Genomic DNA, 24,628 nt, shown 5'->3' with positions numbered 1-24,628 from the left:
CATGGAGCCAAGATGGCGTCCGTATGGAAGCCAGTGACTGGCCTGAAAGAATCTAGAATGGAACCATAGCGGAATCCACACAGAGCTAGATTGGAGACATCTCCCAGATCCAGGAGTAATAGGATAAGGCTGCACACATTCTGATCTTAGGTCAATTTTGCTGAAATTCTATTTGCTGAAAAAGTTGCCCTGAGCAATTTTGTTGGCTTCACAGAGCCGAGAGGCCAGTACAGGTGGTGTACATAGGAATCTGCTGTGCTGTGGTCCTATGCGGCTTATGGTCCATTGGGACATGGTTGGAACCTACATATGCCCCCAGTGACAGCTAATGGCAGGGTGATGAGAGAGGGATCATTAACAGGTCACCTAACACCTCCCTATGCCCCAGAGATGGGGACAAATTTCACTGTAACATATGACACCTCCCTACACACCAGAGGGGGGACAGATTTCACTGAGACACCTCTAATGAACTCATTTTACATTTTAGTCATTTAGCAGACGCTCTTATCCAGAGCGACTTACAGTTAGTGAGTCATCTGACTGACAAGCTAGCGAGACACAACAACCTGCTGGACAGGGTTCCAACGAAACCCTGTACACACACACACACACACACACCCTCGCTGTCCACACACACACACCACACCACACACACAAACACTCTGTCTCACAGGCTGTTGAACACACTCAAACACATACACACCCTCAATGTCTCACAGGATTGCGCACACACACACAGGACTTCCAACTAAAGTCCTAAGTCAACAGTGAAGATTAGGAGATAATTAAGGGCATCGCTCTGCAGAGAAAAACAATTTTGCTTCCCTAAATCTGCTTCCAAAATCCCAGAATATTCCCCCAATTATCCCAGAATATTCCCATTATCCCGGCTCTATCCTGGGCTATTTCCTCCCCAGTTGACCCTGTCATCAAGCCTATTGTGTTGTTTGGGAGCAGGAGGTAATGGGGGCTTTGGGGGGGTATTAGAGGTAGTTTCATGGTAGAATGGAGAGGATACAAATATCAGGTTTCAGTGTGGATCTGTCTCAAAGCAAAACAGGCGCTTCCTCTACTGACCCTCACCAGACAAGTCAACCACACACACATGCACATTCGTGCACATACGGGCGTGCACCTGCACACAAACACACAGACACACGCATACACTCACTCCAAGACAAATCAACAGCATTCCTGCTCCAAACAATTTCCTTCCTCCTTTGCAAACAGACGAGATCCCATTACACCAGCATGCCTCTTATCTTCCTAAAGGAGCAGTACGGCCAACAGAAAATAACAACACAGGCTTCTTAAAGAGAATGGCATGCTGCAGCCGGCAGGCTCCTTTAATTGGATAGCTTACCCATCCTGTGATTATACCCAATTATGTGTCAATTAGAAATGTGCTGATGTCATCGGGATGCAAAGCAGTTAGAGAGGAAATGGTGGTTCATTTTAATGATCTGATCTACTGTGCATGTCCGAGGGCTGGTGTGCGTGTGTGTGTGTGTGTGTGTGTGTGCATGTGCGTGCGTGCGTGTGTAGATGCATACTGTACGTAATCAACAAAAAAAGTGCTAATTTATCATTCCACTTAGATTGTATTTAACTAAAACCCAATGGACCACTTTCAATTCAGACATTAAGATTCATTTTATGGAATGTTATTGACGTTTTACATCGAATTGGCCTGTTCTTGTAAATAGAAACTGTCCCAACATGCTACTTCTGCTCTTGATATTTCTTAGACAGAGATTAAACTAGATTTACCTGCATCGGGGTGGTCTGGACCCGGAGTCACAAAACTGGTCATAGCAGACACTGTGTGAACAAATGAGAGCCAAAATTCACATACAGACAAACCCCCTCCCTACCACCACTAAGGTCCCATTACTGCATTAGTGTACTTATGGCAGGATAAGACCCATCACTCAACACTTCCTAACAATCCATTGATATGCCCTGGCATGTATACCACTGAATAACCTTCTCTAATAAAGCACCAATGGGAAGAGAATAAAACATTTCTGTAGTCTTCCTTCCATCATACCATTCAGATACCATTAAACCTCAGCAAACAGTGTGTGTGTGTTTGTGTGTGTGTGTGTGTGTGTGTGTGTGTGTGTGTGTGTGTGTGTGTGTGTGTGTGTGTGTGTGTGTGTGTGTGTGTGTGTGTGTGTGTGTGTGTGTGTGTGTGTGTGTGTGTGTGTGTGTGTGTGTGTGTGTGTGTGTGCAAGCACGCTTCCTTGCGTGCATATTCTTGGAGGTTGACCATTTCATATTTGTGTTGTGTGTTTGTTTGCATTTCTTTGCAACCCAATGAAAGCATCCGATGATAGATTCATCTCTATGGATTACTCAGATCTGAGATGGCGTGAGTATAGAATACTAGAGCCTAGTGTATGTAGACATACAGACCACCAGCCAGACAGACAGTTTAAGAGTCCTCCTTCACTTTCAATAGAGGCTATTATAAAACGTATAAAGGGCCTCCATTAAAAACAGACCACCTGGTTTCAGCTTCTCTCCAGTACTTTGATGTACTGAACAGAAAGCTGTCTAGACCTCCCATCCATCCACCCTGAGGTCAAAATCACTCTTAAAACTCTTCCATTTCAAACTAGGCTAGAATACAACCATATGGACACTGATGAAAACACTTATAGAGACACTCAATACAGGTCTTATCTAAGCCATGAGATCTCACAGTGAAACAGAGGGTTTCAGATGTGTACAATGTCCTTAGCCATATGATGCTGTTGACTTAGGACAAGGTCATAGAAGTGTGTGTGTGGGGGGGCATAAGGAGTATAGGCCTGTCAGACTTTCAGACACCTGTCAATGATTGAATGAAAGTAGATACCTCTCCTCCACTAATATCGATGGGTTAAAGTGAGGAAAAGTGGCCTTGCATATCTCTGCAGATGTTCTCAATCAATTGCATTGCGGTTCAGGTAACGTTGTGAAATGTGCTTCCTTTGAAAAACATCACACACCACATCCAAACCATTATGGATAGACAGACTCATGGAGAGGAGAAAAAAGGAAAAAGGAAAAGAAAAACAAAGTGAAAAGTGAAAAGTGGTCTCTCTCTCTTAATTCAATTCAATTTCAATTTAAGGGCTTTATTGGCATGGGAACCATATGTTTATATTGCCAAAGCAAGTGAAATAGATGATAAACGAAAGTGAATTAAACATTATTTTTTTTACAGTAAACACTACACTCACAAAAGTTCAAAAAGAATAAAGACATTTCAAGTGTCATATTATGTCTATATACACTGTTGTAACGATGTGCAAATAGTTAAAGTTCAAACAGGTAAATAATTAAACATAAATATAGGTTGTATTTACAATGGTGTACGTTCTTCAATGGTTGCCCTTTTCTTGTGGCAACAGGTCACAAATCTTGGTGCTGTGATTGCACACTGTGGTATTTCACCCAATAGATATGGGAGTTTATCCAAATTGGATTTGTTTTCTAATTCTTTGTGGGTCTGTGTAAACTGAGGGAAGTATGTGTCTCTAATATGGTCATACATTTGGCAGGAAGTTAGGAAGTGCAGCTCAGTTTCCACCTCATTTTGTGGGCAGTGTGCACATAGCCTGTCTTCTCTTGAGAGCCAGGTCTGCCTACGGCGGCCTTTCTCAATAGCAAGGCTATGCTCACTGAGTCTGTAAATAGTCAAAGATTTCCTTAAGTTTTGGTCAGTCACAGTGGTCAGGTATTCTGCCACTGTGTACTCTCTGTTTAGGGCCAAACAGCATTCTAGTTTGCTCTGTATTTTTTGTAAATTATTTCCAATGTCAATGTAATTCTCTTTTTGTTTTCTCATCATTTGGTTGGGTCTAATTGTGTTGCTGTCCTGGGGCTCTGTGGGGTCTGTTTGTGTTTGTTAACAGAGCCACAGGACCAGCTTGCTTAGGGGACTCTTCTCCAAGTTCATCTCTCTGTAGGTGATGGCTTTGTTATGGAAGGTTTGGGAATCGCTTCCTTTTGAGTGGTTGTAAAATTTAATGGCTCTTTTCTGGATTTTGATAATTAGCGGGTATCGGCCTAATTCTGCTCTGCATGCATTATTTGGTGTTTTTCGTTGTACAGTGAGGATATTTTTGCTGAATTCTGCATGTAGAGTCTTAATTTGGTGTTTGTCCCATTTTGTGAATTATTGGTTGGTGAGCGAACCCCAGACCTCACAACCATAAAGGGCAATGGGTTCTATAACTGATTCAAGTATTTTTAGCCAGATCTTAATTGGTATGTTGAATTTTATGTTCCTTTTGATGGCATAGAAGGCCCTTCTTGCCTTGTCTCTCAGATTGTTCACTGCTTTGTGGAAGTTACCTGTGGTGCTGATGTTTAGGCCGAGGTATGTATAGTTTTTGGTGTGCTCTAAGCAACGGTGTCTAGACGGAATTTGTATTTGTGCTCCTGGCAACTGAACCTTTTTTGGAACACCATTACTTTAGTCTTACTGAGATTTACTGTCAGGGCCCAGGTCTGACAGAATCTATGCAGAAGATCTAGGTGCTGCTGTAGGCCCTCCTTGGTTGGGGACATAAGCACCAGATCATCAGCAAACAGTAGACATTTGACTTCAGATTCTAGTAGGGTGAGGCCGGGTGCTGCAGACTGTTCTAGTGCCCTCGCCAATTCGTTGATAGATATGTTGAAGAGGGTGGGCCTTAAACTGCATCCCTGTCTCACCCCACAGCCCTGTGGAAAGAAATGTGTGTGTTTTTGCCAATTTTAACAGCACACTTGTTGTTTGTGTACATGGATTTTATAATGTTTTCCCCCAACACCGCTTTCCATCAATTTGTATAGCAGACCCTCATGCCAAATTGAGTCAAAAGCTTTTTTGAAATCAACAAAGCATGAGAAGATTTTGCCTTTGTTTTCATTTGTTTGTTTGTCAATTAGGGTGTGCAGGGTGAATATGTGGTCTGTCATACAGTAATTTGGTAAAAAGCCAATTTGACATTTGCTCAGTACATTGTTTTCACTGAGGAAATTAACTAGTCTGCTGTGAATGATAATGCAGAGGATTTCCCCAAGGTTGCTGTCTCTCTCTCTCTCTCTCTCTCTCTCTCTGCATCTCTCTCTCTCTCTCTCTCTCTCTCTCTCTCTCTCTCTCTCTCTCTCTCTCTCTCTCTCTCTCTCTGCATCTCCCTCTCTCTCTCTCTCTCTCTCGCTCTCTCTCTGCATCTCCCTTCTCTCTCTCTGCATCTCTCTCTCTCTCTCTCTCTCTCTCTCTCTCTGTCTCACTCTCTCTCTCTCTCTTGCTCACTCTGCATCTCCCTCTTTCTCTCTCTCTCTCTCTCTGCATCTCTCTCTCTCTCACTCTCTCTCTCTCTCTCTCTCTCTCTCTCTCTCTCTCTCTCTCTCTCTCTCTCTCTCTCTCTCTCTCTCTCTCTCTCTCTCTCTCTCTCTCTCTCTCTCTCTCTCTCTCGCTCTCTCTATTCATCTCTCTCTCTCTGCATCCCCCCCCCCTCTCTCTCTCTCTCTCTCTCTCTCTCTCTCTCTCTCTCTCTCTCTCTCTCTCACTCTCTCTGCAGCTCTATCCCTCTCTCTCTCTCTTTGCCTCTCCCTCTCTGCATCTCCTCTCTCTCTCTCTCTCTCTCTCTCTCTCTCTCTCTCTCTCTGCAGCTCCCTCCCCCCCTCTCTCTCTCCCTCTCTCTGACTCTCTCACTGACTCCCTCTCTCTCATCTATTTATTATCTTTCCTCTGTTCGTTCTCTGTATATTAGACATTGATTATGAATCAGACAGATGTATGACTGTGATTATATCATGGATCACAGCTGGGAGCAATGTGACGGATGTCGTTAACGTTGTGGTTTGTTTAGAAGACGGTGTGTGTGTGTGTGTGTGTGTGTGTGTGTGTGTGTGTGTGTGCGTGCGTGTGTGATGGATGGGGTTGTATATATCAGATTGAAGGTAGATTTGTAATCTGCCGTGTGTCTGTCTGTGTATCTGAGAACACAACTCACTAAAACAACAGAATGTCATATCTGTTGTTTGTCAATCAAACACAGTATAAAAGTGGTTCAAATCCCACACCATATGGTTGGCCCAGTATCAATTGGAATTTCTTAATGTAGTATGTTGCTGAATATCACACAGCATGGGTACCACAGCCATCAGGTGGGATATGGCTTTGGCCGGAGTTTTCCCTCGTCAGGCCATGTGTTCAGGTAAAACCCCTGGTCCTAGATACTTCAACTGAAATTTCAAACATCAAATTGAAATTCATGGAAATTCGGAAGGAAAAGACTGGAAAGGGTTACCTTTATTTTATTTTTTTTACCAACTTTTCCCTAAATACCTCAAACCAGCTTGGACTAGTGTAGACATGGAGTAGTGTTGACAGGCTAACCTCAGTGTGGTGGAAACTGTACCGCTATATGGTTATTACCCTACCCCAGTGGAGACCTGTTAATTACATTTTACATTTTAGTCATTTAGCAGACGCTCTTATCCAGAGCGACTTACAGTTGGCCCCCCGTGGGAATCGAACCCACAACCCTGGCGTTGCAAACGCCATGCTCTACCAACTGAGCTTCATCCCTGCTGGCCATTCCCTCCCCTACCCTGGACGACGCTGGGCCCCATGGGTCTCCCGGTCACGGCCAGCTACGACAGAGCCTGGATTCAAACCAGGATCTCTAGTGGCACAGCTAGCACTAGCACTGCGATGCAGTGCCTTAGACCACTGCGCCACTCGGGAGATAGACCACTGCGCCACTAATGTTCACACACACACACAGACTCTCTCTCTAACACACACACACGGCCACACTTCAATAACACACACTCCCTGTCATACACGCACACAAACAATCACACACACACACACGTTCAGCCACGCTCTAGTAACACAGTGGAAAACAGCCTCAGCAAACACAATTTGAGCCTGGGGGAGCACAGCTCCAGACACAAGGCCACAGACTGGGTACTCTTACTGAGTAAACAGAACCAGCCTACACTTCTCTACCCACTTAGAACCAAGAACAGAGCAGACCCCCTATAAACACACTTCTACAGTATAAAATGTGTTTAATTCATCCACTTCTCTCCACTATATTAGAGGGATATCATCGTCACAGGAATAGCAGACACCTCAGTTGTAGTAAGAGCAAATGTCTGCAGACCCGCTGTCTCGGCTCACCTGATATAGATACTGTACTATAAAACTGTCTGCAATGACACACACACACAAACACCCACCCACACACTCCACCTAGACACGCATGACAGTGTAGCGAGATGAGGAGGTATCTAACAATGTGTGAAGCCTTGATCAAAGGGACTGAGGTGTAATAGCTTCAGACAGGAGGGAGAAATACTTAATAGACAGAAAGCATGGAGGTGAGACGCATAAATATCATCAGACCTTATTACTCTCACTGGCCCCATTAAAGTGTGTGTGTGTGTGTGAGGGGGGCATAGTAGGGGCGGGTGGGCGGGGGCGGTGAGGAAGGTGTGTGTGTGGGTGTGTGTTTGTGACAAGAGACTTGTATGCTGACTGAACACAAAGGCACCATTCTAGGCTTGGGTGATATATTGTTTATACTGTATACCGGTGTATTTTGAAATACCGACGGTATGATTTTTCAGGGGCTGCAGGGGTGCATGCTACGCCACTGCTTATAACTACAGTATAAGTTAAGTATAACTATAAGAAATCTAATATGTGTCAAATACATTATATCCAGCTCTGAAATTGCTAGCTCAAAACGAAATTCTAAAACTAAATACATACTGGAATTCCAACCACAAAACCTATTTGCTTTGATTTCAAGCCTCAAATACACCAACTAGCCTAGCTAACAGCTAAATGTTTGTTTTTGACTTTGTTATAATTCAAGTTCTATTTCCGAGGCTCCACATGTTGTCACAGAAAATGTTAATGTTATTTCCAACTACCAATGAGAAACTCCACCGTAAATCCAGCTGCATATTGATCGTTGAGATTGCCGAAATGCCAGTTTCTTTGGCAATGGCATGGAGTGGAATGTTATCTAAAATGACTGGTACCAAGATAGGAAACATTCAATCCCCTCGTGGATCAAGATCCCTGTTGCCTAAATTATTTTGTGCGTCAAAAAAATGAATACAAATAATAATACATTAAAATAGCGCCCCTTGTGTGCACTTCTAGTAATACTGTATACCCCAGTATGGTACAGAAATTGAGGTATGAAAATCTTGATATTGCCCAACCCTACAACATTCCCATATTTCCACGGGACTCCCTCTTCCTGAGGTACATCTTGCAAACACCCCGCCCCCTCTCTTCTCCTCCTTTCACACACTCACCCCATCTTTTTAACATCTCTGTGTGCCCAGCAGGACAGTAGAGAGCTGATCACAGCACACTCACCCCATCTTCTTCACATCTCTGTGTGCCCAGCAGGACAGTAGAGAGCTGATCACAGCACACTCACCCCATCTTCTTCACATCTCTGTGTGCCCAGCAGGACAGTGGAGAGCTGATCACAGCACACTCACCCCATCTTCTTCACGTCTCTGTGTGCCCAGCAGGACAGTGGAGAGCTGATCACAGCACACTCACCCCATCTTCTTCACATCTCTGTGTGCCCAGCAGGACAGTGGAGAGCTGATCACAGCACACTCACCCCATCTTCTTCACATCTCTGTGTGCCCAGCAGGACAGTGGAGAGCTTATCACAGCACACTCACCCCATCTTCTTCACATCTCTGTGTGCCCAGCAGGACAGTGGAGAGCTGATCACAGCACACTCACCCCATCTTCTTCACATCTCTGTGTGCCCAGCAGGACAGTGGAGAGCTGATCACAGCACACTCACCCCATCTTCTTCACATCTCTGTGTGCCCAGCAGGACAGTGGAGAGCTGATCACAGCACACTCACCCCATCTTCTTCACATCTCTGTGTGCCCAGCAGGACAGTGGAGAGCTGATCACAGCACACTCACCCCATCTTCTTCACATCTCTGTGTGCCCAGCAGGACAGTGGAGAGCTGATCACAGCACACTCACCCCATCTTCTTCACATCTCTGTGTGCCCAGCAGGACAGTGGAGAGCTGATCACAGCACACTCCCTCCACATACACACACAGTCAGGAGGCTCTGATGATTCCCATTCAGATGAGGCTAGCACACACACACTGGCATGTCTGATAGCGGGCTGACAGCTGTTTGAGCAGACATCGTTATCAGAGAACCAGGGGGCCGGCAGACATGAAGCCGTCCGTTTCTCTCTCTGTGTCCTTCTACCTCTCTCTCCCTTCTTCGTCTTTCCTTCCCTTTTCTCTCTCTCGTCCTCTCACTCGCTTTCTACCTTCTGCACAGCTGCCAATTTTACTCAAGACTCAGGCCCCTTCAACCCTCCATCCCTCCATTCTCCCACCCCTCCCTCGGAACAAAAGGAAACAGGCCTTGTTCAGCTTGTCTCAATGTCTGCTACGATCAACATTTGACAGGTACTGTACAGTAGAAGAAAACATCATTATACAGTGATAATGACTGATGATATGTGACCTCTATCAGGGGCACAACTTTCACTGGGGACGGGGGGGACATGTCCCCCCAACATTCTGAAATTGCAGTTGTGTCTCCCCCAGTTATATCATTGGAATATGATACAAAACAAGGCAACGGTGTGCTTTAGGACCATACGGACGCCTCCGAGCGGTCGGGTAGGCTGCTTGGAGTGTTTATCCGACTGGATAAAAACATATATAGCTATATAATTATGTCCCCCCCACTTCTGACCTCCATACTCACTATCCTTAGGGGCTTCTTGTCATACTGTGCTGATTAAGACATGAGCGAGCTAGGATGGACGTAGTCAATATAACTATTTGTTCAGCACTTTTGAAATGTACAGCAACAGAATTCAGAACATTGGCCGTTCTTACAGTGTTCTCCCTGTACACCAAGTCAGACCCGTAGGATAAATAAAGGGGGCATATAAGCAGACAATGAAAGTTCTTACAATATTCGATGATTACATTTCTCTAAAACAGGTTATAGGCTACATGTGCACCACCAAGTCAGAACAGTAGGCGAAAATTAAGAGGGGAAAATAGACCAAATTATTAGGGTGAGGCACATGGGCTACTAACAGCTTACTACACAACATACACTTAGTTCTACTTTCTTAGCTACAGTAAACATATCTCCCTGGCATATTACATCATTTATGCAGCAGCATACAATACATTTTTGGACTCACCTTGTTGTGCTGTGCTCACTTGAACAGGAAGGTGGTGCGGCGGTCCTTCGTGGGCAAATTTTGTCATCAAACTTTGTCATCGAAGTCTGGCATTCTCTGGATTTATGGTACTTTCACGACAATTGGAAACTCAGAAAAAAACAAGGTAGAATCATGATGACGTCAGTGATCTTCAGGTCGTAGCTGTAGAAAGAGGTCAGAGTTCCCGATTTATAATTCAGAGTTGGATGACCGTTCCCAGTCAGAGCTCGTTTTTTCCTGAGTTCCCAGTTGCCTTGAACTCACTGAAGTCAGATTTCCCAGTTCTGAGTTACCAGTTGTTTTGAGCGCGGCAGAAATCATACTGGATTGACAGCATGGCCAATGTTGAATGTTTATCATTTTAAGCTTGGAAAAGAGACCCTTAAACCCAGATTTGGGACCACACAGCCACTCCACTGAATAGCAGGCTAGTGATTGCTTTGCAATGCTTGCAGTTAGCCACTGATTCTTTCCAAACCACTCATTGTTGAATTTGCGATTTCCAACTTGTTGTGTAATGTTTATGTCCAATGGCCGATGAGCACCTATACGTTTTATCTATAGTTTCTCTTCATTATTTCTCTACATATGACAAGGATTAAAAAGGATTTGCCAGTAGATTGTCGACTTGATTCATGGTGATGACTGCTAGCTAAGATCTTGAAAGTATGATGTTGACATGATCAGTCCAATCAAAGCTACTGTAGATATAATGTGATTTGAGGTCATTTTATCTGTGGCCAATGACCTTGAGCCTTCTTGGATGGGCACTTCTAATGTAACTCTATGGCAGCACCCAAGGGGCCTGAATTTTTAGCTCTACCCTTAGATTTGGTGATGACGTAGTGTCCCCATGAGTGACAGAACACTGAGCCAATCACGGCGCAATTAGAGAACATTACCAACTCCTACACTCCGTATTTTCCGCTGGCTGCCCCACCACCACAGAAAGCACTGAGCTAGGCTGAAACACCTGCATTTTGGAGATGCCTTAATCAAAAAAGACCATGTTTGTATGCAGCTTTATTAACTCAATGTATTTTTTAATTATTATTCTTTTTGATTGTTTGCAAACTGATATGTGACACTTATTAATGCCAAATGTTTAGGCTCTGCCCCACCTGCCCTGATTGACGGGTTGCCACTTATTCTGCCTGCTACTGTAAGATAATGAACGGAAAGAAGGAATCTCTGAAGTCACCTTTAACCTTTAGAAGAAGTTGCTTACCCTCCCCTGCCCAGTACCTCTTCTTGTTGGAGCTCGGCAAATCAGGCATCTCGGTCTCATCAGGGCAGTGTTCACTCATTTCTCATTAGTCTTTCTGGTTAGAATCGATAGTTAATTACCTCTAAAATGCTCTCTTCTCACCCAGACCTGACGCTGCTGGACAGCACAGGGCACCACCGTCCGCCTGGGGAAGGGTTTGAGCGTTGCGCAAGGTCACGCAGCATTGGGCTCAACCCTCCCCCACTCCACACACACACCTTAATTTCCCTCCCCTTCCCCAGCCTATCCTCATATCTTTAATAAGAGATTACATTTACAGTGAGAAGGAGAAGGGTAGAGAAGGGCATGGAAATGTGTCCAGTGCTGGTGAAATATGTCTCTACGTGCTGATCCCAGACCAGTCAGTAGGCAGTAAGTCATTAATAATAGGACAGGCCACAGCACTAGACCATCAGCTCTCTGCCTACACTCATTACCCCACACACATCAAAGGAGGGACCGAGTGCATGTCTCAAATGCACACATTCACACAGCTACACACTCCACCTTGACACTCATGGCAGTGTATGGAGATGAGGAGGTGTCTAACAATGTGTGAAGCCTTGACCATAGGGACTGAGGTTTTAATAGCTTCAGACAGGAGGGAAAAGTCTTCATAGACAGAAAGCAAAAGTATTCATCCCCCTTGGCGTTTTTCCTATTTTGTTGCATTACAACCAGTAATTTAAAATTATTTTTAATTTGGATTTCATGTAATGGACATATACAAAATAGTCCAAATTGGTGCAGTGAAATGTAAAAAATAACTTGTTTCAAAAAATTATAAGAAATAAAAAATGGAAAAGTGGTGCGTGCATATGTATTCACCCCTTTTGCTATAAAGCCCCTAACTAATATATGGTGCAACCAATTACCTGCAGTAATCTAAGTGTCACATGATCTGTCACATGATCTCAGTATATATACACCTGTTCTGAAAGGCCCCAGAGTCTGCAACACCAGTAAGCAAGGGGCACCACCAAGCAAGCGGCACCATGAAGACCAAGGAGCTCTCCAAACAGGTCAGGGACAAAGTTGTGGAGAAGTACAGATCAGGGTTGGGTTATACAAAAGTATCCGAAACTTTGAACATCCCAAGGAGCACCATTAAATCAATTTTTTAAACATTGAAAGAATATGGCACCACAACAAACCTGCCAAGAGAGGGCCGCACAGCAAAACTCACGGATCAGGCAAGGAGGGCATTAATCAGAGAGGCAACAAAGAGACCAAAGAGAACCCTGAAGGAGCTGTAAAGCTCCACAGCGGAGATTGGAGAATCTGTCCATAGGACCACTTTAAGCCGTACACTCCACAGAGCTGGGCTTTACGGAAGAGTGGCCAGAAAAAAACCATTGCTTAAAGAAAAAATTAAGCAAACACGTTTGGTATTCGCCAAAAGGCATGTGGGAGACTCCCTAAACATATGGAAGAAGGTACTCTGATCAGATGAGACTACAATGTAGCCTTTTGGCCATCAAGGAAAATGCAATGTCTGGCGCAAACACAACACCTCTCATCACCCCGAGAACATCATCGGTAGGGACTGGGAAACTGGTCAGAATTGAAGGAATGATGGATGGCGCTAAATACAGGGAAATTCTTGAGAGAAACTTGTGTCAGTCTTCCAGAGATTTGAGACTGGGACGGAGGTTCACCTTTCAGCAGGACAATGACCCTAAGCATTCTGCTAAAGCAATACTTGAGTGGGTTAAGGGGAAACATTTAAATGTCTTGGAATGGCCTAGTCAAAGCCCAGACCTCAATCCAATTGAGAATATGTGGTATGACTTAAAGATTGCTGTACACCAGCGGAACCCATCCAACTTGAAGGAGCTGGAGCAGTTTTGCCTTGAAGAATGGGCAAAAATCCCAGTGGCTAATTGTGCCAAGCTTATAGAGACATACCCCAAGAGACTTGGAGCTGTAATTGCTGCAAACAGTGGCTCTACGAAGTATTGACTTGGGGGGGGGTTTAATAGTTATGCAAGCTCAAGTTTTCTGTTTTTTTGTCTTATTTCTTGCTTGTTTCACAAAAAAAATGATTTTGCTTCTTCAAAGTGGTAGGCATGTTGTGTAAATCAAATGATACAAACCCCCCAAAAAATCCATTATAATTCCAGGTTGTAAGGCAACAAAATAGGAAAAATGCCAAGGGGGGTGAATACTTGATACATACACATACATACATATTCACATACATACATATAAATACATATACATAAATATATATACATATTCCTTTAAAAAATATATATTTTCCTTTATTGCTTTCCAACCCCACCACCCCTACCCTAATTGGAGTAAACTAGTGAACAACAACGCTTCGGCCTCTACTTACAGCTTATACATACTAAATACATTTTATGGACACAGTCAATTTTACAATAATTCTATTTTGTTTGTTTTTACTCCTGATCTTCCTCTACCCTCAACCTCAGCGATCATTTACATGATGTCCATCCGGTTAGCTTCTATATGCCATATCTTTCAAACTGTGCTCTTTCACAAAAGTTCTCCACCTATAACCTATATACTTATTATGGACACAGTATGTTTTACATTATTTATTTTGTTATTATTAGTTATTAGTCCCAAACCTTCAGCTCCAGTCAACCCCTCCCATCTATCTCTTAACACCATCCATATTGGATTTCTATTTGCCATTTTTCAACTCTACTGTGATGTTTCACAAAAGTTCTGAACCCTTCTATTCTCATTGTTTCTACAGATTGTAAATTGAAAATACTTTTTTTTGCTAAGAGAGGGCCGCCCACAAAAACTCACGGACCAGGCAAGGAGGGCATTAATCAGAGAGGCAACAAAGAGACCAAAGATAACTTGAAGGAGCTGCAAAGCTCCACAGCGGAGATTGGAGTATCTGTCCATAGGACCACTTTAAGCCGTACACTCCACAGAGCTGGGCTTTATGGAAGAATGGCCAGAAAAAAGCCATTGCTTAAAGAAACAAATAAGAAAAAACATTTGGTGTTCGCCTAAAGCCATGTGGGAGACTCCCCAAACCTATGGAAGAAGGTACTCTGGTCAAGAATGGGCAAAAATCGCAGTGGCTAGATGTGCCAAGCTTATAGAGACATACCTGAAGTGACTTGCAGCTGTAATTTCAGCAAAAGGTGGCTCTACAAAGTATTGACTTTGGGGGGGTTGAATAGTTATGCACGCTCAAGTTTTCTTTTTTTGGGGTCTTATTTCTTGTTTGTTTCACAAGAAAAAATATTTTGCATCTTCAAAGTGGTAGGCATGTTGTGTAAATCAAATGATAAAAACTCCCCAAAAATCCATTTTAATTCCAGGTTGTAAGGCAACAAAATAGGAAAAATGCCAAGGAGGGTGAATACTTTCGCAAGCACTGTAGTGCACTAGTGTGAAGTGTGTTAGTCGACTTATCAGTGGAGTGCGAAACATATTTTTGTAGCTCAGACAAGTTGATGTAAAGAGACAATATCTTCACTCTAACCCATAAAACAAGTTTTATAACAACATCCAACTCTGCTCCATACCCCATAAACACCCCCCAAACTCCCCCAGGCTACCCTCTCTCCTTCCCCTCAACACTCTCTCTATCCCCCCCGGACCCTTCCAGGATCCCCAGGACTAAGCCTTGGGGCTAAGCCGTCAAATTAAATCATTATGGCCCTGCCTTCAACAACCATTTCATTAAGAGGATAATAAATGCAGTCCTTTGTTCCTCTCCTCCTTCCACTACTCCAATCATACCCAGGTTTTTTTTTCTGTTCTTCCTCTGGCATGCCAGTTTCCGCTGCCTGTGTCAATACCCAAACGGATTCATATTTCACTTCTGGGGGAGTAAGAACGGAGAGAGTTTTGAGGGAGAGGGAGAGCGAGAGTGAAAGAGGGAAGGAGGGAGGAGTGGTGAGAAGGGGGTACACAACTTTTAAAACTTCACAACTGCATATTTTTAACAGAAAGAAAGAACAGTGGAGATGGAGGGAAGAAGGGAAGAAGGAAGTACACAACAAATTATTCAAAGGCTGGAGGTTGAGAAAGGAGAAAATGTCCTCCTCAGAAAAAAAGGAAAAACAAGCCTAACTATAGTAGAAAGAGAAGAGAAATTGCCGTAGTGGAAGCCAGCAACGTGGTCATTGTTGAGCTAGCATTGCGAAATAGGTGGGCTGTGTTGGGAAGCTGACTGTATCTAGTTGTTCTGTAAGCGTGGAGGCCCCAGGAGTATGTCCACTGTTGGAATAAGGAGAAACAGGACTCAATAATAAATGCTTTCTGCTTTTCTCCCTCCCTCCCTCTCTCTCTCTTTCTCTCTTCTCTCCTCGGCTATAGCGAAGAGGCTACAGCTGGTTAGATATGATTCCACAATGGGCAACAACAACTGGCTACTAGTTAGTTTTCACCTAAATATGTTCAACTAGCATAGCTAGTTTATCCAGTGACAACCGCATTTAGAAGGATAACTACTGACTGAAACGTGACTAGCTAGCATGCTGGCTCACACTGGCCAGGCAGTAGTCAACTAGCTAGCTAACATTTAGCTAATCGTGGACGCCAAATGACACCGCCAGCTAGACTCGTGAGCCAACTTGTTAGACATGATAACACCATGAGCAACAATAACTGGTGACTAGTTAGTTTTCAGACAAATATGTTCAATTCATAGTCAGTTTATCCACTGACCACTGCATTTAGGAGGCTAGCTAACCAATCAACCGACATAACTCGTGAATATTCATGACTTTGCCTCCGGCTATCCTACGAAAATACATTTTGCATACAGGTCACGAATGCTGCTGGTCCAGCAACAAATGAGTGTTGAGATGTGTGATTGGTTAGATCTATCCAGTGTTTGGACATGTAATTGGTTAGAGAAGGCAGTCTTTTTAATGTTTGGACATGTGATTGGTTAGATGAGCTGGTCTTTCCAGTATTAAGACGTGTGATTGGTTAGATAAGGCAGTCTATCCAGTGTTATGACTAGGGGTTGGGACCAAAAATATTTTCCAATTATTTAGTTCTGAAAAGAAACATCATTTTTTTCTTTCCGTTCCACTGTTCCAACCTGCAAAATAAAGTTCTGGACCAGTTCGAACCCCAAAAAATACTGGTTTATATAGTTCCTTTATTTTCTTTTTAAACCTCTAAAATCAAATGTTTTTACTTTTAGCTCAACATTGAATTACTTCACCAATCAGTGCGGATAGAGCAGCTTGCTATGGAGCGGGCAAGCTTTGGTTTACATAACCTTTGGTTATGACAGTTGGTTGATTAGTTATATAAGGCTGGTCTATCTCTTGTTGTCATCCACCAGGGCTGGCTGGTGAGCGTAAAAAGAGACCAGTAAAGCACAACATTCCACAGAGATAGCATCTCTACAGCGAATCAGGACGCAGGAGCCCGTGACAGTCATGACAAGACCATTAACATGTAATGTAGTAAGAACCAGAGTCTCTATTCCCACACAAACACACAATTACACACATGCAAGCGGACACAAACGCACCACCACACACACACACACACAAATCACATTCCACTCCATCCCCCCACCACCACCATCACCAACTCCTATCCACCATCTGGCTGTTTTGAGGCTCGGATGTCTCTGGGGTAAGGTGAGCTCTGAAAGGGAAAATGTGTGTCTGTGTGTGTGTATGTGTGTGTATGCGTGTGTGTGCTTGTGTGTGTGTGTGCATGCATGTGTGTGTGTGTCCTGTGGGGTGTCAGAGCCATGGGAGACTGGCTCCACTGAGCCATAACATCATGGTCTCAGTCATGGTCTCAGTCATCATGGTCTCAGTCATGGTCTCAGTCATCACAGTCTCAGTCATGGTCTCAGTCATGATCTCAGTCATCATGGTCTCAGTCATCATGGTCTCAGTCATCACAGTGGCTGGGCTAGAGGCAGACCATAACCACAAGGCCTATAGTGGCAGGGCTAGAGCATAGGCTAGGGGGCTATTTTCACACATATTTTCACACATATTTTCACACATATTTTCACACAGATAATTGCATTCTACTTCACACATCATTATAGGTCAGCAAATCAGCACTAGCCCTGTAGCGAAGGTGCATACAGGCCCATACACACACTCACACACACACACACACACTCTCTCTCTCTCACACACACACACACTCGCGCACACACACACACCACATTACATGTGCCACTGTGTTTCACCTCTCCTTTCCATACAGAATAGGGCTGTTTTTCTCTTTCTGTTTTACAGTTATCCATTTGGAGAGAGGGAGTGAGAGGTGAGGACTGATCTACACATCCATTAGTGACTTCTCTCTTTCCATCACAGATGGGGTCATGGGCTCGCTCCCTCTCTCTCAGTCTCTCTCTCGCTCTTCTTCTCCCTCTCGAACACATACACACAAAAACAGTCAATTATATTACACAAAAGCCTGTCTGTTTGCTGAATCTACTCTATTGCTGCTCTCTTCTTATTCAGATACCATACAGATACTCTGTAGAGGGAATTGGGTCAGTGTTATACTGGGAACTGATATGACGCAGAATATGTGTTGGTTTGACTGGCAGTTGTTATGGTGCTTGAAGCGAATCATTATTAGCTACTTATGCATAAACATGAAATAATTGTTATAATCGCTAATCCATTGTGCCACTGGGGAGGTGGCATTACACCAACACTGGTATTTAACACCTCTGGGACTGATTACTACATACACGCCTATTGTCTTCTGGGTTGGAGATTTCACTCTCTCTCACACACACACGCACACACACACACACAGGTTGTTGGATGTGCTATCATCAGCCTCAGCGTGTACTCACTGGCCTGTTTAGAAATGGATGACTTCATGATCATGGTTGTTCTTTGACAAACATACTCTTTCCTTTTTTCATCTCTCTCACTGCCTTTGCTCCTGCCCTCTCTCTCTCTCTCTTTCACTCACTCTCTCTCACCCTCTGTCTCTCCCTCTCCTTCTCCCTGTTCTCTCTGGTTCCTGCTTTAGTTGATGAATGTGTTTTGTACCAGAGCAGTCAGTCCCCAGCTAGTTAATGGAGGATCTGGTTGGTTCCAGTGGGTTTGGGTTTGGTGCTTCCCTGTCACCTCATCCATCTCTCCCTCTCTCTCCCCCTGCTCCCCCTCTTTCTGTCTCTCTCGATCTTTCTCCATCTCTCTCCCCATCTTTCTGTCTATCTCCCTCCCTCCCTCTCTCCCTTATTCCTCTCTCCCTCCAACTCATGTCCTCTCTCTGTCCCTCATCCCTTTCTCTCCCCCTCTTCTTTCTCTTCCCCTCCTCTTTCACTCACTACCCCTCCATCTATCTACTCCACTCTCTCCTCCTCCCTCCATCCATCCCTTTCTCTCTCCTAGTCAGCTAAGCAGGCTTCATTGGTTTAAGGGCAAACAGAAATAAGTGATGTCTCTGTACTTGGTGGAAAATGACCACTGCTGTTGTAAATAATGATACACAGATACACAGAACAGTAGCTGCTGCTTCTGCAAAAGCTAATGGGGATCCAAATAAACAAATGAATGAACAAATAAACACAGAGAGAAAGGGAGGAAGGGGAGAAATGGGACATTGCACGTATTTTTTCTCTAATGACATGCAAATACGTCTCCTCTCCTGTCTCCTCTCTCCTTCCGCCCAGCTAAGGTGCATGGTGATTTATCCAACCAGTTCTCATAGTTTCCCTTCGAAATTCGACATATTATGGATGAACGTCTATTTTTGAAGCATTAATTCTGCGTAGTTACAGGGTTAATTCAGCATGGTCACTGGGTTAAAACAGAAACAACTCAAAGGGTTAAGTTTAGGTATTAATTCCAAGTGGTTAAGGTTAGGGCTATGGTTTGGGGAAGGCTTAAAACAAAATAATTGAAAGCAACGTGCTGTTTCCATCAACTATCATCAAGTATTATCATGGCTTACTAGAGCATTGTGAACTGTGGTGGAGCAGTGTTCTAAGCAAAGCCCTCAAACTATCCATCTGTCTAGCCATTCACACTTCACCCTCCACTTTGTCTCCATCCCTCGCTCCGTTGAGGAGAGATACGAGCGGACGTCAGCCATATAGATGACAGAGCATGACAGGGGATAGAGACAACCACAGTAAGAGGTTTATCAGTCAGTCGGATAGGTGAAATCTATTGCAGTAGCAAAGTATGTCCAGCTGTAGCTCAATAATATAGCATCATGACATCCAACCTGAACCTATCATAGCTATAGTAACATGTTTAGGGAGACCCCCAAACACAGCAGTAGCCCTTCCCCTTGGCAGACTGGTTGGGGGGCTACACTCTATTAATCATTACCAATCTGTCCACATGGTCAGTGGTGCCCCCCAGACACACACAAAAACAGTGATCTCTGTCACATTGTTTGTGATTACGGGGCAGATAATCAGATTAAGGGTGACACGGATCTGGCCAGTGATAATGTGGCCAGGGCCATATGCTGTCACATACACACACATAAACACACACACACACACACACACACACGCGCACACACACACACACACACAAACACATACACAGAGAGAGAGAGAGAGAGAGAGAGAGAGAGAGAGAGAGAGAGAGAGGGCAACATATTAGAGATCAGATCAGCTAACATCTTAACCTGCCCTTGAGACAATCTCCTTTCAATTAACCAGCCTAAACAAGGAAATCACTCTCAGCCCTGGTGTTGCCCGGGTAACCTAGTGTGTCTCCCATACCCATCTGTTGAACCCAATAGCCAGCTTTGTCTTTCTGGAGAGACCTTTAGAGCTACTGTCAGGGATTTGGGAAGCTGATAAGATGTTCAATGGGTCACGTGTGTGTGTGTGTGTGTGTGTGTGTGTGTGTGTGTGTGTGTGTGTGTGTGTGTGTGTGTGTGTGTGTGTGTGATAGAATACGATGAATATAAACAAGCAAGCTGTCAGCCACCACTGAATTACGTAGCAACACTGAGATACCCTTGCAGCCTGAGAGTTGTAATCATTATGAAAAGAAGAAGATGAAACAGAGATACTATGATCATGTAACGCCCACTTCACGTTCTAGTCTTTAATTAATTCCACTTGTTTATGTTAAGCAGTGAACCACACCAGACCATTTGCTTTGGTGAGTGTGTGAGCAACGAAAGCAAAGGGAGATTTTCCATATTCAATAGGCTGTACCATAATATGCATGCATCACATTCTGGATGTCTAGTGCTCTGGTCCCTCTGGTTCTACACAGGAAATGGAAAGTATGTTAAACGCTCAGATAGGCTATTAGCTTCTGATGCTGATGTCTGTTTGGCACACAAATGTCTGTGCGCATTTGTGTGCCAAAGAGGACCAGACAGACAGAGAGAAATTGATCGTATTGTATTAATTGTCCTGATCTGGAACCGCCTCACCACCACTCCTCATAGTCACCAAGTCAGCATCGTTTGATCTGGCGGAGTCATTACTGTCGCTAAACAGTTTGAGTAGCCATCTATCAAATCCCTCCGCCAATTTAAAATCGCCCGTTATTTATCCTACTGCTGCTCGGAGGGCGCTAAAAACTAATTATTCGCCTATGACAGGACGTGACCCGAATAACATACGGAGTTTGTGAGGGGAGAGAGCTACACTCAGGCGCCAACACTTTCCGGTAGAGGAGCATCTCTCCGGGTTAACCCTCCCGTTGTCCTAGGGTCAAAATGACCCGCCACTGTGTTGAACCAACTTTATTTAATTTTTATATTTTTTGGATCATTTGTGAGAAGGAGGCAGTGAGACTTTAAAGAAAGTATCACTGCCTCCTTCTCACAAATGATCCCCAAAATATAAAAATTAAATAAAGTTGGTTCAACACAGTGGCGGGTCATTTTGACCCTAGGACAACAGGAGGGTTAAGTCACAGATAGTGTTTCAAAACTGATGTACAACCTTAGAAAAAAAGGTTATTGATAGAACCAAAAAGGGTTCTATGCTTGCTTCATATATGGCGCCCCTTAAGGTTCGATATATAACCGAAATTGGGTCCATAACCCAAGGGTTCGAAACGGAAACAATGTTGGTTCAATGAAGAAGGATCCCTGGGGTTCTGATCAAAGAACCCAACAAAATTGTTCAATATAGAAGCTTTAGGGGTGCCATATATGAAGCAAGCAATATAACCCTTTTTAGTTCTATCCAGAACATTTTTTCTAAGAGTGAAGACTAGCCTAGAAAGATGAACAATTCTCTCATGGCACAATAACATGCCCCAATAAAACAAATAAATGTAGGCTCCTCATAGCATTTATTCCCCATGTTAACTGCGTAAAGAAAACATTATGGCCAGGATACATCTATTCAAAGGGAGAACAGGACATGGTCTAACTGCACTGTCTGCAGCCCAGAAGAACCAGACCACCACAGACCCCTACTCTTCCATCCAATTCTGACAAATAATAAAATAACGGGACAGGGATTGACAGGGTCCACGTGAATCGCATCCCTTGTATTCTTTCTGACAGCACAGGGCGCTCGCTCTGACGGATACAATGTGACGTTCCATGGGAAAGAGAGCGCGAGAGCTCCAGCGCGTAGCATTTTTCAATTTCGTTCCATAGTCCTACCATAAAAACAACGATAATTCCAATCATTTAGCCTACCTTCCATCGCAGAAACCGTGGTGGTGATGATGACCCATAAAACCGCAAACAAATCCACAGTCATGGCAGAAATGTATAGTCCACACAGCCTATATCCACTGAGAACCACGCAGGATTTGCCCGCACAAAAAATCCCTTCAGTTGTCACAGAGCGGTATATTCCAGTCGGTAAACCCGTGTTGTGAGAGTCACATTTCAAGCCGTTGTAAAGAGTATGTGACAACCAGTGTAGGACCCCGCCGAGTGTAGGGGATGGAGTGGGGTAGTGAGGACGGGAGGAGGGGGGCGAGACAACCTCCTCACACACCGCTAAAGCGGCAGGGCCAATCACAGATTGAAAAGTGAAAATCGCTAACCAATCGCCACTGGTCTGCTCCTCCCTGCATTGTGAAAACACAAAACTTTTCCCTGACCTGTTTGAAACCGCGGCCGCCTCAGCGAAGTAGAATAGCACCACCAATTGGTATTGATTGGATATTACATTAAATGTTTCCCCCCAAAAAATATAAAGGACCTCCATTTCTCAGCTTTCTCTCTCTCCTCTTCTCTCCCATGATCTTCCCCTCTCTACCCCAAATGCGTTGACCCCCTTTCTCCGATGAAAGAGTACACTTATTCACTCCCATTCACTTCAAAGATTAAAAAGCATTGGATTAGTGTTTGCATTTTGCTAAAGGGAATTCTCCCCACATTCCTCACTCCAGTCCATTCCATAAAAATGGGGAGAGTGTTCAAATGTGAAATGTACATTTCAGGAAGAAGGGGGAGAAACGGCATTGGGTTTCTGTCTGCCACACACACACTCCTCGCTCCTCATGAACCTTCCTCCACCCCAGTGTCTTACGGCCGGCGCGTGCCTTGGCAGTCTCCCTCCCCTGTTATCTTCATCAGAACCCCAGACCTCATTTGCATTCAGACTAGTCTTAGTAGCCTTGGCAAAAGGTCCACAGCCATCTCCTAATGGTAGTTAGATCTCCCTCTCCCTGCCCCTCTCCTCACACCCTCATCCTGTTGTGAGATCATGAGTGCACATGCTGCAACAGATGGGGGACACAAAGGGTTGTTTCCCTATGAATGTGCTGGGGGACCGGGATCTGGAAGAGGGGGTGGTGATAATCAATAACCCCCAAACCCCTACACCTGGCTGGGGCTGGTTGGTCCAGCATAGAGTTCTCATTCTAAGCCCGAACCCGACAGGGCCCGATAGTCTTATATGGGCCGGACTCAAATTCAGAGAATTGATTTTGGGCCGGGCGGGTTTCTGGCTTGCCGATATATTAAGAAGTGTCTGCACACCTTTTACTACTGCTCTCAGCAGCAGCAGCAGCTGCAGCCACCAGCGGCGCCAGGGGCATCATTTATCAAAGGTGCATCCGCACAAAAAAAGACTAAACCTTGTGTGCACCAGTTTTCCCGCAAAGGTTGGCATTTATCCATTTTGAACATTTGAACACACTGAAAGTGTGCGTATCTCCACGCAAATCTCAGACCATGCATATGCACAACTTCTAATGGTTGATCAACTGTATTGCAAGCAATTATATTTCTTTTTGGGGAAATGGAGGTGTTTGATGCAGGGGGAATGATAATAATGGTAGGCTAACAAAACAATAAAACATAAGCCTAATGATAGACTACAACAGATGCATTTGCCGTTGGTTGGTAAGGAGATCGCATAGCAGCATGTCGCCTAATATATTTATTTACTTTTAGGCATAAATCGTAATAAAATTGCAGGGCATGCATCTCCTTTTCTGACCTGACTGTTTTATTCCTGCTGCACAACAAATATGAAGTGGTTCTGGACATTGTTGTGTAATGCGATAAACAGGACACAGAAGTACGTGGACATAGGGAGGGCGAAGAGTTCTTTAATAAGGGCACTTTCATTTCAAAATATTATCAGAAAATTCTAAATCTTCTAGAGCAGCTGCCCAAAAACACTAGACTCATGGGTCCAGACATTTAAAACGTGTTTATTCAGCAACTGCGTCGGAAAGTGGGGGGAGGTCAGGAATTCCCATCTCTTGTTGAAGTTTTGGACAGCTGCAGCCCTGGCATTTTTCCCTAACATCAATAGACTACTAAGGTCCATCATCACCCTTCCTATGACTTCATGTAGTGTTGAGAGACTCTTCTCCACTACAGGCCGTATCAAAACATCGCTCTGATCTTGCATGCTGACTGCACGTCTCAACAATCTAGCCCTGTTGTCCATTGAAATGGAACTCAGTGACTCTGGTCTATGATGAAATAATCTTCATCTTCAACACCAAGTCTAAATACTGTTTGTTTATGATTTAGCCTAATGTGTTCATGCCTGCCTTGATAAGACAGGCGTATATGTGTTTAATTCAAAGTGAGCTATTGTATTCATACCAGCGGTGGTATTATGTATAATGATTTCATGTTTTCATGCCTGAATGCCTGCCTATACAGTAGCATTTGCTTATTCAAAGTGAGCTATTCATTTTATACCCGCCGTACAGTTCAATATATAGTATATTGTATTGTGTGTGGCT

The 24,628-nt window shown here is 44.0% G+C and overlaps 1 protein-coding gene across 3 annotated transcripts in view; it reads right to left on the bottom strand.

The window, feature by feature from the left end:
* Positions 1–22,374, bottom strand: part of LOC121535151 (ephrin type-B receptor 1) — a 325,240-nt gene extending 302,866 nt beyond the window's left edge. For all 3 annotated transcript variants that reach the window (XM_041841921.2, XM_041841922.2, XM_041841923.2), the window contains exon 1: positions 22,107–22,374. In XM_041841921.2, coding sequence (XP_041697855.2) covers positions 22,107–22,170 — 64 coding nt within the window. In that variant the 5' untranslated portion in view covers positions 22,171–22,374. The remainder of the gene's footprint in view (positions 1–22,106) is intronic.
* Between the last annotated feature and the right edge of the window lie 2,254 nt (positions 22,375–24,628).

This window comes from Coregonus clupeaformis, chromosome 21, assembly GCF_020615455.1.
Source record: "Coregonus clupeaformis isolate EN_2021a chromosome 21, ASM2061545v1, whole genome shotgun sequence".
Lineage (NCBI taxonomy): Eukaryota > Metazoa > Chordata > Actinopteri > Salmoniformes > Salmonidae > Coregonus > Coregonus clupeaformis.
Note: the sequence above shows the minus strand (reverse complement) of the source record. Positions and strands in the feature narration are given on the sequence as shown.